Here is a 13,977-nt window from a genome sequence, read left to right on the forward strand (position 1 = left end):
AGCAGACAGAGAGCGGGTGGGAGAGAGAGAGAGAACAAGAGAGGAAAGAAGTGAAACGCTCAGCATGAGGGACTGGGGTCAGGATCAGGGAGTACTTTCAATTGGTTTGGGTTTAATGTGGGACAACAAAGCTAGAATATTCCTGTAACAGCACAAAGATAAGATAGAGCGAAAAAAAAATCAGTGTCATAACAAAGAGTCTTCACAACCAGAGTATACAGCCCCTCCTGTACTAACTAGTAATCCCGTCCCATCATTCCTATACTAACTAGTAACCCCGCCCCATCATTCCTATACTAACTAGTAACCCCGCCCCATAGCTAGCGACCTCAGGCTGTGCCTTCTTCATTAGCCAATCTGGAGGAAGCAAAGATTCAGCAAATTGTATTTCTTTTCAAATATCAGGAAAGGAGGAGCTGTGAAACGCTGGCTAAGCAGGAACGACACGCAGGGCTGGCCCCGGGAGAGCAGCAAGGGTGAGATTGTACCGGGATCTCTCAGCTCTGCGGTCTCCTCATATCCAGTGGCCACTGGAGTCAAGTCAACACTCGGAGAACCGGGATATCTTCGGAGCAGGGCAGGCCCAGTCCTGGGTCCTCGTGTTTCTCTCTGGTACAACCTCAACACAGGCCATATATAGACAGGGCTATAATGAAAGATGAGATGCAATACAGTCAGCGGTGTGTGCAGAGATGGGGATGAGGCTGCTATTGTTGCCATGGGCGTGTGCACAAGGCATGTGATAGACGAGGCACGTGATCCAGCGATAGGGCATTCAGCAAGTGTCAGAGTCACCCTGAGCTAGGCTGTCACATGACACATCCATTCCATCGTCAACACCCAGCGAACTCTCGGCACATTCCGGCATGATCTGTAAGAGTGAAAACAAGGTAGGCAGACTTGCATAGAGACAATACCAACCCTGACAGTGCGGCACTCCCTCAGTACTGACCCTCTGACAGTGCAGCACTCCCTCAGTACTGACCCCCTGACAGTGCAGCACTCCCTCAGTACTGACCCTCTGACAGTGCAGCACTCCCTCAGTACTGACCCTCTGACAGTGCGGCACTCCCTCAGTACTGACCCTCTGACAGTGCAGCACTCCCTCAGTACTGACCCTCTGACAGTGCAGCACTCCCTCAGTACTGACCCTCTGACAGTGCGGCTCTCCCTCAGTACTGACCCTCTGACAGTGCGGCACTCCCTCAGTACTGACCGTGATCCTGGATGGGGTGGATATAAACAGGGTATTAGACCCAAAGCTGGATTGCACTAAGCTGAAGTCATTGGTCCATTCTGGGATGGGGATGGAGATGGAGCTTGCAGCATTGATCCAGGAGACAGGGGGGTACGGACCGTGGCGGTTTATGCACCCTGGGGGTAAAGTCTTCTCATTCTTTCTCCCGGACACGAGGTGTACTTGAGGATACACTACTGTCATCTATCCCCCCCCCCCCCCCCGGGTGAAAAAGGCAGAAAATTCGGCACTGTCATTTCTGAACGTGCTGAGTGTTTGATATATCTGGTGTTGGAGGCAGGCCGGGGTCAGAGCACGGGATGGAGTTGGACAGAAGGCTTCTGTCGGACAGTGGATTCTGCGGGAAGATCTCGGGAGCCACAAGGGAATGTGGGGAGTTCAATGAGAATGGGATGGTCTCGGCCTCTGCTCTGTGGGAGGCGTTGATTATAGGAGAGATTGTATTGTATACGGCACACGTGGATGGGGAAGCCAAGGAACGTCCGAAATTTGGGTATGCGATCGTGGGAGTGGACCGGGGGGGGGGGGGGGGGGGAATGTGAGCGACCAAACTCCCAAACGATTGGTGCGCAGGAGTTTGAGCTGCTGTCTATGGATAGGCCGGTGTACCAGCTGAGGCACTGGAGTGGGGTGGTGTATGAGTATAGGGAGAAGGCGAGCCGTCTCCTGGCTCACCAGCTAAGGTGGCAACAGGCTGCTGGGGAGATCATTCAGGTTGGAGATTCCAAAGGTATCCATAATTAGGCCACACTTGAGTATAGTGTTCAATTCCAGTTGCCACACTACCAGAAGGATGTGGAGGCTTTAGAGAGGGTGCAGAAGATAGTTACCAGGATGTTGCCTGGTATGGAGGGCATTAGCTAAGAGGAGAGGTTGAATAAACACTGGAACAAAGGAGGTTGAGGGGCGACCTGATAGAGGTCTACAGAATTATGAGGGGCATAGACAGAGTGGATAGACAGAGGCTTTTCCCCAGGGTAGAGGGGTCAATTACTAGGGGGCATAGGTTTAAGGTGCGAGGGGCAAGGTTTAGAGGAGATGTACGAGGCAAGTTTTTTTACGCAGAGGGTAGTGGGTGCCTGGAACTCGCTGCCGGAGGAGGTGGTGGAAGCAGGGACGATAGTGACATTTAAGGGGCATCTTGACAAATACATGAATAGGATGGGAATAGAGGGATACGGACCCAGGAAGTGTAGAAGATTTTAGTTTAGACGGGCAGCATGGTCGGCGCAGGTTTGGAGTGCCGAAGGGCCTGTTCCTGTGCTGTACTTTTCTTTGTTCTTTGCAGGCTGGTTTCAACCCCAGACAAGTGAATGGGGCATTTTGAGCCATCCATGAGAGGCTTTACAGGTCGGAGGCGCCGAAGGAGGAGCTGGGAATGGCAGAGTTTTTAAAGAGGATCTGGAGTTCCGTTGGGCGGGGAGGAATTGTGGGAAGAACTGGAGGCACCGCTGGTTTTAGCGGAGGATCAAACAGCATTAGGAAAGATGCAGACAAGAATGGCATCGGGGTTGGATGGGTTCCCGGTGGAATTCTACAAGGTTGCAGATCAGTTGATTCTATTATTGATGGGGATGTTTAATGAATCGCAGGCACGCATTCACTCCCCGAGATGCTTAGGCAGGCATCCAGAGTAAAGCTCCCTCTACACTGTCCCCATCAAACACTCGCAGGACAGCACGGGGTTAGATACAGAGTAAAGCTCCCTCTACACTGTCCCCATCAAACACTCCCAGGACAGGTACAGCACGGGGTTAGATACAGAGTAAAGCTCCCTCTACACTGTCCCCATCAAACACTCCCAGGACAGGTACAGCACGGGGTTAGATATAGAGTAAAGCTCCCTCTACACTGTCCCCATCAAACACTCCCAGGACAGGTACAGCACGGGGTTAGATACAGAGTAAAGCTCCCTCTACACTGTCCCCATCAAACACTCCCAGGACAGGTACAGCACGGGGTTAGATACAGAGTAAAGCTCCCTCTACACTGCCCCTATCAAACATTCCCAGGACAGGTACAATGCACCTCTAGTTATGATAAATCTTCCGTCCTCTCATTCAGAGGCTGTGAGGATTGTGGCAATGTGGGACTTACATGAAATGTGGAGCTAACTCCCACAATGGACTCCATGTTGCTGCTGTAATAGCACAGGACAAATTCTCCACCCGCTTTGGGAATGTCTTCACCACTCAGATATACCTGCAATAGACAATGACGTTAGTGTGTCTGGGCAGGCATGACGGTGCACAGATCAGTCACAGTAAATCAAAAATATCCCAGTCACAGCTGTGAAGAGTGGTTTGGCAGCTGCTGTGTGTGTGTGTGTGTGTGAGAGAGAGTGAGAGAGAGCTACGAGTTCAGAGCAGAGGAGTTGTGTTAATCTTGTATAAAATCTGAGATCACACTTGGAATACTGTGCACAGTTTCTATTCTGCATATTGCAAATGGATTTTGCGGCACTGGAGAAGGTGTGAAAACAGCTACAAAGGTGAAATCAGAACCGAGACATTTCACCAATCAGCAACGAGTGAACCGAGTGGGACTCTTGTCACTGGAAAAGGCTGAGGGGTGGCTCTGATCAATGGCTTTATAATTCCGAGACAATTTGATAGAAGAGAGACAGAGAGAAAATGTTCTCACTTGTGGGGTCATTAATAGGAGACAGTCACTGATAAATCGGGTGGGGAACTCAGGAAAAACTTTACCCAGAGAGGGGTGAGAATGTGCAACTCGCTCTCGCAGAGAATGGAAGGATCCATTGTTAGAAAATAGAGATAGTTGAACTAATTTAGATTTGTATTGTGTGTGTTAGGAATAAAGTATAAACTTGTGTTACTGTATTTGTGCCAAACCAAATCAGTTTAGCTTCATGTTTAGAAAGGCAGCCCAAGAGTGTATGGGTTTAAATGCCTGCATTGTAATGAGGTTTTATGACATTAAAGCAATTATACGGTTTAAAAAAACCAAAGCTTTTGTTTATCAACCAGAGGCCCACACTGGGACAGCAAGTCAATTCTGAATCAGGAGCTTGCCACAGACAGTGTCAGTACAGACAGGGCAATACAGAGGGACAGAAAGCAAGCTGCAGAAACTGAAGAACACAAAGTCCCAAAACCAGCAAGAGGGACAGAAGAGAGTTCCAGGTAGTTAAAGGAATAGAATAGAAATCTGGGAAAAGGGTTGTGATGCCAGGAACTGAGATAGAGAGGTTCCCAGTTAAACACAGGTCTGCACCTTGCAGCCGATAGCGAGAAGCCAGATAGAGTAATCAAAAGGTTGGTCACACTTTAACACAGCCTGTGAAATCAGTAATATTGTGCTGGCATGGCTGGGTATCTGAGGGGTTGAGTGGAAGTTTAAATGCACGTGGCAATCCAGGGTAGAGGAATACTGAAAGGAGAGGGTGAAACCCTGGATGTGGATCCTTGGTGAAGGCATCTGAGAGAAAGCCTTGTGTGGGAGAAGATTTCACAATGTGTTCTTAAGTCAGAGTTCCAATGAGACCAGTTCACTCAGTGAGAGCATCTGGGGGGAGGGGGAGGGAATCCACAGAAGCTTTTGAAATCAAGTGGTAGGTGTCACCAAGTGGTAGGTGTCACCAAGAGTGTGGCGTGGATTCGGATCCCAGCCCTGGCTCGCTGTCCATGTGGAGTTTGCACATTCTCCCCGTGTCTACCTGGGTCTCATCCCCACAACCCAAAAAGATGTGTGCTGGTTAGGTGGATTGGCCACGCTAAATTGCCCCTTAATTGGAAATGAAAAATAATTGGCTGCTCTAAATTTATTTTTAAAAAGACTGATAAGATTTTAAAACCACATTGACCTGGGGAAGGGTGGAAACAAGGTTGCCGCCCAAATGGAGTGTCGGAGTGATCCCACGGGAGGCCGCCTGCCGAGGTGCTGAGCCAGCTTCTTCCCGTACTCATAAAAGGTACCCTTGGACGCACCACCTGCTGGTAGCCAATAGCTCAAACTTGGTCTGTAATTATTTCCTACTTGCCAATAGCTCCGGAGTAGGAGCTAGCGAGTACTGGTGATCCACCTCGAGAATGGAATCCACCAGCGTCTGCTGCTCCAACCTCTCACTGTAAGAGCTAATGTCCCTCCTGAGGGCTTCCTTAAGAGCCTCGCGGGGAAGGAGAGATTGAATCGGAGCTGTTAGATTTTATACAGTCGTCTATGGAGGTGGACACACACACTCTCAAAATTTATCAGCTAACAATGTAGCATCCAATGTCCAGGATAGGGCCAGACTCTAGCAACAAATCAATAAAATGCGGGGCATGATCCCAAGTAACAATTGCGGAGTACTCAGCCACTACCACTGAAAGGGGAGGATACCTGTCCAAAACAAAAAAAAACACAATACATCTTTTTGGGTTGTGGGGGTGAGACCCAGGTAGACATGGGGAGAATGTGCAAACTCCACATGGACAGCGAGCCAGGGCTGGGATTCGAACCCACGCCACACTCTGGGTGACATATGTATTCATATTGGGAATATGAATGGTGGACATGTGCAAAAAGGCTCTATGGTTCGGGCGCAAAAAACGCCACGGATCCAATCAGAGTCATAAAAGACGACAAAGCTCCGGCCGCCCCCAAGAGATTGGAACAAACTAATCTAGGGCCCACAACATAATTCAGGTCCCCACCTAAAATAAGCTGATGTGAGTTGTGGTTAGGTAGGGAGGCCAACAGGGAGTTAATAAAATTCACGCCATCCCAGTTGGGGGCATAAATATTGACCATGACAACCAGGGTGATCGACGGGGAGCCACAAACAATAACAAAACGACCATTAGGATCAGCCATAGTCGGAGGGGAGGGAAACTAAACGAGCTGTTAATTAAAATCGCCGCTCCCCTGGCCCTGCCACCGAAACCAGAATAAAAAAACCTTCCCAACCCACTCCTTGCGCAGCCTGATCTGACCCCTGACACGCAAGTGGGTCCCCTGCAAAAGCAAAAACAAATTTGCATCTAAGCTCTAGAGATGGGCAAATGCCCTCGTACTCTTCACTGGGCCATTCAAACCTCTAACGTGCCAGGTGACCAGCGGAATCAGCCATTCCTACCAAGAGAGATCAATCAAGGGATATTGGGAGCGCAAAACACAAAGATCCACCCAAGGTGGCCGTCAAGCCAAGGCAGAGGAAAACAAACAGACACCGTCAACAAACTACACCCACCCCCTCCCCAAAATCATCACTGAATGCGACCTCACCCAAAAGCAAATAAAAGCGAGACAAAGTCTAAAACTAAAACCTATGTTTATATGAGAATTGATCATGGGCAATGTTGCCCTCTGCTCCTGCCACTAGGGGCTGCCAACCTTTCCAAATCACCCTGGAATCTCCAGGAATTGAAGATTAATTTCGGGGAAAATGCTGCAATCAGGATTCAGGAGAAAAATCAAAAGGGTGTTAAAAAGATCGGTATATTTTCTTAATTTTTCTGTTTGGCTGCTGCGTTTGGAGATTGGAAAGAAGGCTGTTCGACTCGACTGGGGGTTAAAGGTTGGAGGTCGGGTAACGAAACCTCCAGTGATACTGTCCAGCAAAAATGGCAACCCCAGGTGACTCACTCCTTACCTGGCAGATGTCGTCACTGACCATTAACTCATCGTCTTTCACCCAGATATACGTCACATAATCACTGTGGCTGCGGAACCCAACCTGCAAAGTCAGACAGTCAGTGACACCCCTGCCTCATCGTACTCACACTCTCGTACCTCTGCGAGGAGGAGCCCCTCACCTTCCCCAGCCCAATAACAACAACAACAACTGGCAGAGCACCTTTACAGTAGTGGAACATGCCAAAATGTTTCACCCTTTGTGGAGGGTGTTGTCTCCGCAGTTTGATGGAGTGTTTTTAAAATATAAATTTAGAGTACTCAATAATGTTTTTTTCCAATCAAGGGGCGATTTTAGTGTGAATTTAGTGTGGTCAATCCACCTACCCTCCACGTCTCAGCATGTCTGACAGCATCTGTGGAGAGAAAAGGGAGCTAACATTGCGAGTCTGGATGACTCGGATAAGGAGTCATGGGCAGCACGGTAGCACAGTGGTTAGCACAGTTGCTTCACATTGCCAGGGAGCCGGGTTCGATTCCCGGCTTGGGTCGCCGCCTGTGTGGAGTCTGCACGTTCTCCCAGTGTCTGCATGGGTTTCCTCCGGGTGCTCCGGTTTCCTCTCACAAGTCCCGAAAGACGTGCTGTTAGGTAATTTGGACATTCTGAATTCTCCCTCCGTGTACCCGAACAGGCGCCGGATGTGGCGATTAGGGGATTGTCACAGTAACTTCATTGCAGTGTTAATGTAAGCCTACTTGTGACACTAATAAATAAATAAATCAATATTTATAAAGAAAGCTTTAGTCTCAAAACGTTAGCTCCCTTCTCTCTCCACAGACGCTGTCAGACCTGCTGAGATTGTCCAGCATTTTCTGTTTTTGTTTCAGATTCCAGCATCTGCAGTAATTTGCTTTTACCCTCCACATGTGGGGGTGAGACCCCACAGGCATGGGGGGAATGTGCAAACTCCAGACGGACAGTGACCCAGAGCCGGGATCGAACCCTGGTCCTCGGCCCTATGAGGCAGCTGTGCTCACAGTGCCTCCTGCAGCTTGAATTAATCGCGCTCCCCATGCTAACCGCTCCCCCACCCCACCGAGCCCTGCAAATATTGTCACTTCATCTATTTTTCCAGTTCCATTTTAAAAGTTGTGATTGAATCTGCTTCCACCGTCCTGTCAGACAACACCTTCCAGATCACAACAACTCGCTGTGTTAAAATCAATCTCAACCCCCCTCGGTTTCTTTTGTTGATTATGTTCAATCTGGTTACTGGCCCCCCTGCCTTTGGAGACAGTTTCTAAATGCTTCATGATTTTGAACACCTCCATTCAATCCTCCAAGGAGAATGTACCCTCTTGGGTGCAGCCCATTGTCAACCCAACCTGACAATGTGGGACAGGCACTAAATACCATCTTCTATCTAAATACCATCTTCTTTCACAGGATGTGGGCATCACTGGCTAGACCTGCATTTATTGCCCCTTCCTAATTGCCCCTTGAAAAGGTGATGGTGAGCTGCTGCCTTCTTGAACCGCTGCAGGTATACCCACTGTGCTGTTAGGGAGGGAGTTCCCGGATATTGCCCCAGTGACAGTGAAGGAACGGTGAAATATTTCCAAGTCAGGTAGTGAGTGATTTGGAGGGGAACCTCCAGGTGGTGGGGTTCCCAGGTATCTGCTTCTTGATGGCAGTGGCCGAGAGTTTGGAAGGTGCAGCAGAAGGAGCTTTGGCGAGTTGCTGGAGTACATCTTGATTCTATGATTATAGATGGTACACACAGCTGTGACTGTGCATCACTGGCAGTGGATTGGGTACAGATCAAGCGGGGCTGCTTTGCCCTGGGTGGTGTCCAGCTTCTCGAGTGTTGTTGGAGCTGCATTCATCCAGGCAAGTGGAGAGTATTCCATTACACTCCTGACTTGTGCCTTGTAGGTGATGGGAGGGGCTTTGGGGAGTCAGGAGGAGAGTTACTCACCGCAGGATTCCCGGCCTCTGACCTGCTCTTGTAGCCACTGTATTAATTAGTTAGTCCAGTTCAGTTTCTGATCAATGCTAACAATGTTGATAGTGGGTAATTCAGAATGGCTATGTCATTGAATATCAAGAGGAGATAGTTATTACTCTCTTGGGAGATGGTCACTGCCTGGCACTTGTGTGGCGCGAATGTTACAAGCCACAGCCCAAGCATGAATATTGTCCAAGGTGTGGACATGGACAGCTTCAGTACCCGAGGGGTTATGAATCGTGCTCGCGATGCCATGACGATGGCACAGAGTTGACTTGAATAAAACCTTAAGTATAAATTGTTGTGATTGTTTGAAATTTGACATTCTTTGTCCCGATGACAGCAATACAAAAAGCTTCAACAACATCGCTCCCGTTACAGCAACAATCAACATCGTCACTCATATTCCATTAAAGGCATTCGCTATCTTATCCTTCGTTTTCTCTTGGTCAGGCTCGGCAGTAAGATTCTCCTTATCTCTCGCTCATTGGTAAGGTCTCAGTCCGGTTGAACAAATGCAAGTAATGTTCATTTCTTTAAGAACACATTTTGGCACATTCACACAAAATTAACTGGAAAGATTTTTTACCTGTGTGTCTCGAAATGTCCTCGAGACACCAACGAGTGGAAGCAAAAACTTCAAGATAAAAGTGACTTCAGATTTACAAAAGTAAAAGTCATTTCAACAAAAGGCCTTAAAAGTAATTTTTACCAATGCTTCAAGGATTGTTCGACGGCTAAAACTCCTCTGCTAATCAGTCAAACGATTCACATTCTTAAGGGAATCCTTATCTGGGTTTAGCCCCTTACTTAGTTTAGCTGGTTCTAATTCTCAGCTGAGACCCCCTTGATTCGTTCAGGAAAGTGTCAGTCACTTAACAGGTGATTGGTTAATTAGACATTAATCAATTACTCCAAATTAATGACTTAACTTTCCCACAACTCTTGTCCCACGACTCTTGCCCCACTTTCAAACTCCCCACGTCGCACCTGGTCTTAGTTACGAGATTGTTTCAAACTCGTTGAATAAATGTACCCTCATATCAGTAAGAGTACTTGCAGTACATTATTCGTAACATTTGAGACAGTCGTGGACAGTATTCAAAAGATTACCCAATTTTATAACTTATTCATATTGCTACAAATTCAGTAATTTTCAAGAATCATTTAAGCTAATGTTTTTTAAAGGACCCCCCTCCTCTATAATTGTTGAATCCAACAGTTGGGAAGAAGGGGATGAGTTCTTAAGAGATTACCTTGAACAGGCCAATCCAGTCCCAAGTGCTGCTGGGATACTCGTCCAGCATGCAGTAGGAGATGACAGCATCGCGTCCAGGGACCCACACACCCTCGGGCTCCAACTCCACCAGGGCCTGGGTGACCAGCTTTTCAAACTGGGCACAAGACAAAGAAAAGGCATCAGTAATAGCACCAACCCCAAACAACAGAGAATTCAACTCCGCCATTTTGACACCCACCCCACCCCCCCCAAACATCGACACCCCAACCCTTCAATCCTCCCCCCTGAAAATATTGACCCTATCCCATCCCTCCAACCTGACATACTCAACCTCTCCAAAATATCTTTCCCAATTTTAAAAGGGGTTCTGTCCAGATCTGAATACCTGGCCCCACCTTCAGTGTTTCTCCTGGACATTCTGTACCATTGTCTACCAGATTGATCCATCTCCTTGCTCATCTCCTGGTGGTAAATCAACTCTACCTGGAAAGATGAATTATACAACACAGGTTTTAAAAAAAATAAATTTAGTGTACCCAATCATTTTTCCAATTAAGGGGCAATTTAGCGTGGCCAATCCACCTAGCTTGCACGTTTTTTTGGGTGTGGGGGCGAAACCCACGCAGACACGGGGAGAATGTGCAAACTCCATACAGACAGTGACCCAGAGCTGGGATCAAACCTGGGACCTCAGTGCCGTGAGGTGGTTGTGCTAATCACTAGGCCACCGTGCTGCCCACCGTGCTGCCCACCGTGCTGCCCTATACAACACAGGTTTTAACCCGCTGAGCTCCATGAAGACATTTCTCATTGGACTCTGATTCTAAACTCTGGACTCATGTTAAACAATATTTGTTTCTCGGTGGTCTTTGCCCTCGGAGTCTTTCCTTTTCCATCACTTATGTACAAGTGAAAAGGAGGCGGTGTTTCTATCCTCCTCGCCCATTTGAGTGTGCACAAATAAACTAACCCTTCGAGTTCTTCCCACCTTGACCTTGCTGTGGGTAATTGGAAGCCTTTCAATCCCGCTGGCTGCCCACGTTCTCACTCCACCCCTGCACCCAGCTTATTCCCCGTCCCTCAGTCACCTCTGTCAAAGCACATGTTACGGGCAAGAAGGGGGGAGGGGTTAATTTAAATGGCCATATTACTCTCCTTGGATCACGCAGAAACCCAGGGGTTAAGAAATGCTTATGAAATGTTTACAGACGGGTGGCAAGGAGAGTAATATGGCCAATTAAATTAACCCCCCCCTTTCTTGCCCGTAACATGTGCCTCGACAGAGGTGACTGAGGGACGGGGAAGAAGCTGGGTGCAGAGTGAGAACGTGGGCAGCCAGTGGGATTGAAACGCTTCCAATTACCCTGGCAGGATTCCCAAATCCGACACAGATTCCCAATTAAACCCAGCCCCACCATCACCCCAATGCTGATGCTTCTGACAGTCATCAGTTGTGAAGCTAATTTCTCTTTGTTAAGCAGGAACATTATATCCCAGCCAGTTGCTGGTGTAGGATTAGGGGCGGCAACCCTCCATGATTGCTCTGGAGAATCGAAGATTAATCTTGCCTGAACATGTTTTTTTTCCATACCCTTTCAAAACTGCTCTTTATAAAATTGTTGGAAATTAGTTTAAAAAAAAAGAAAGGTCATTCGATTGGATGGAGCAGTTAGAAATGGGAAGTCATATGATTAGCGCCGAGGAATGTCCAATTCGAGTTGGTAACCGGGTCTGGAGGTGCGTGCACCCTTGTGAGCCACCTCTGGTTCAGCACCGTTTGTGTTCACCCCCCTCCCCCTCCTCACCTCCAGGCAAAAGGTTCCCAACACGGGCTTGTGGTCACTGATTCCATACTCCATTTGGCTGTCGTAGATATTTAAAACCACGTTGATGGGCTTCTTTGATTGTGATGATTGAGCCTCAGTCTCTCCAGCCGGAGGGCATTCTTTAACCTTCCAGAGAATCCGATCTGTCCAGGCCGGTTTCCGTTTCTTCCCACTAAACGGGAGACAAAGGAGCAACAGGTCAGAAGCCAAAAAAAAAAAGGAGTAGGATGCTCGGTCCGAGTTTGGTCGGGGCAGTGAATCGGAGTGGAGTGTTCGAAAACGGGTTTGTGGCGCTCAGGGGATTTAGCTTGGGAATGATCTGAAAACAGTTACGGGGCTGAACTGTAACTGTTCCCAACTAGTTAATCAACTGGGGTAATCCAGAACCCAAGGTTCACAATCGGAAAATTTGAGCCATGTATTTTGAGAGTGTGATTAGGAAGCAAGTTTTCACATTAAGTGGCATTGGAAAACTGGAACTTTCAACCTTAACAGGACTGAAAATATCAATGGAGTTGGATCCAATGTAAATGAGTTACAGACCATCCTGGATCTAACTGATTGGTGGAACAGGCTCAAAGGGCTGAGTGGCCTCCGACAGTTCATTAGAACATATGAGCAGGAGTGGGCCATTCAGCCCCTCCTCATCTCCTTCACAGTGGGCCAGAAGTTTGAAATCGGGTTTGTTCACTAACCATGACCCCATGAACTAGATTAAATACACTTAACACACACCGAATATTTCATAAGGACTTATTAAAAAATGCTTAACCGTCATCAACTCCAAATGAGAAAAACAAAATAAATATTTCCACTTTGGACACAGAGGGAGCGCACGGCTCTCGCAGTCAATGTGAGCAATCAGCACACTCCTCACTTCACTCGCTCCCGTGCAAATTCAGTCTTACTGGTCGGAAAAAAACTACACAGATGGAAATCAGTGGAACGTGGCGACCCGCAAATTGGAAACGGTCAACAAAACGTCCTGTGGGCGGCACTCAGAACCTTGACCTAGAGGATACAGGCCCACATAGGGCAATCCTGCCGTCTGTAGGATTAATCTGGTGAATCTTCGCTACACTCCCTCTATGGCCAAAATATCCTTCCTTAGATAAGGAGAACAAACCTGTGCACAATACTCCAGGTGTGGTCTCACCAAGACGCTAGGCCACTGCAGCAAAACTTCCCTACTCAAATCCCCTAGTAATAAATCCTAACGTATCATTTCCCTTCCCAATTGCTTGTTGCACCCGCATGTTAGCTTTCAGTGACTTATGAATGAGAACATCCAGGATTCTGTGGACAAAGAACAAAGAAAAGTACAGCACAGGAACAGGCCCTTCGGCCCTCCAAGCCTCTGCCGACCATGCTGCCCGTCTAAACTAAAATCTTCTACACTTCCGGGGTCCATATCCCTCTATTCCCATCCTATTCATGCATTTGTCAAGATACCCCTTAAACGTCATTATTGTCCCTGCTTCCACCACCTCCTCCGGCAGCGAGTTTCAGGCACCCACTACCCTCGGTGTAAAAAAAAAAATCAACACTTCCCAATCTCCTCATTTTAGAAATACTGTGTTTCTATTTTTCCTACCAAAATAGGTAACTTCACATTTGTACACATCACATTACAAGGGTCACGTTCTTGCCCATTCAGTCTGTCTAAATCTCCTTGAAGCTTCTTTTTATCCTCCTCACAACTCCCATTCCTGCCAAGTTTTGTGTCATCAGCAAGCTTGGAAATATTACATTTGGTTCCCACATCCAAATCATTGATATATGTTGTGGAGAGCTGAGGCCCGAACACTGATCCTTGCAGCACTCTAATAGTCGCAGCCTGCCAACCTGAGAATGATCTATTTATCCCTACTCTCTGTTTTCTCCTCTTCCCCACCCCCAAATCACATGAGCTCTAATTTTGCTTACTAACTTCCTGTGTAGGACCTTATTGATTCACAAGTATCTGTTCTCGCAGTAACATCCTCAAAATGATTTCCCTTTCATAAATCCATGTTGACTGACTAGTCTCACCGTTATTTTCGAAGGGTGCAGTTATCTCATTCTTTA

The 13,977-nt window shown here is 47.6% G+C and overlaps 1 protein-coding gene across 2 annotated transcripts in view; it reads right to left on the reverse strand.

Annotated features, from left to right (window-relative positions):
* Nucleotides 1–401: 401 nt before the first annotated feature.
* LOC119975153 (inositol polyphosphate 5-phosphatase K-like) overlaps nt 402–13,977 on the reverse strand; it is a 39,224-nt gene continuing 25,648 nt past the window's right edge. For both annotated transcript variants that reach the window (XM_038814735.1, XM_038814736.1), the window contains 5 exons: nt 11,890–12,082; nt 10,101–10,238; nt 6,855–6,938; nt 3,356–3,460; nt 402–871 (listed from right to left, as the gene is read on the reverse strand). In XM_038814735.1, the coding sequence (XP_038670663.1) occupies nt 776–871; nt 3,356–3,460; nt 6,855–6,938; nt 10,101–10,238; nt 11,890–12,082 (616 nt within the window). In that variant the 3' untranslated portion in view covers nt 402–775. The remainder of the gene's footprint in view (nt 872–3,355; nt 3,461–6,854; nt 6,939–10,100; nt 10,239–11,889; nt 12,083–13,977) is intronic.

Source organism: Scyliorhinus canicula, chromosome 12, assembly GCF_902713615.1.
Source record: "Scyliorhinus canicula chromosome 12, sScyCan1.1, whole genome shotgun sequence".
Lineage (NCBI taxonomy): Eukaryota > Metazoa > Chordata > Chondrichthyes > Carcharhiniformes > Scyliorhinidae > Scyliorhinus > Scyliorhinus canicula.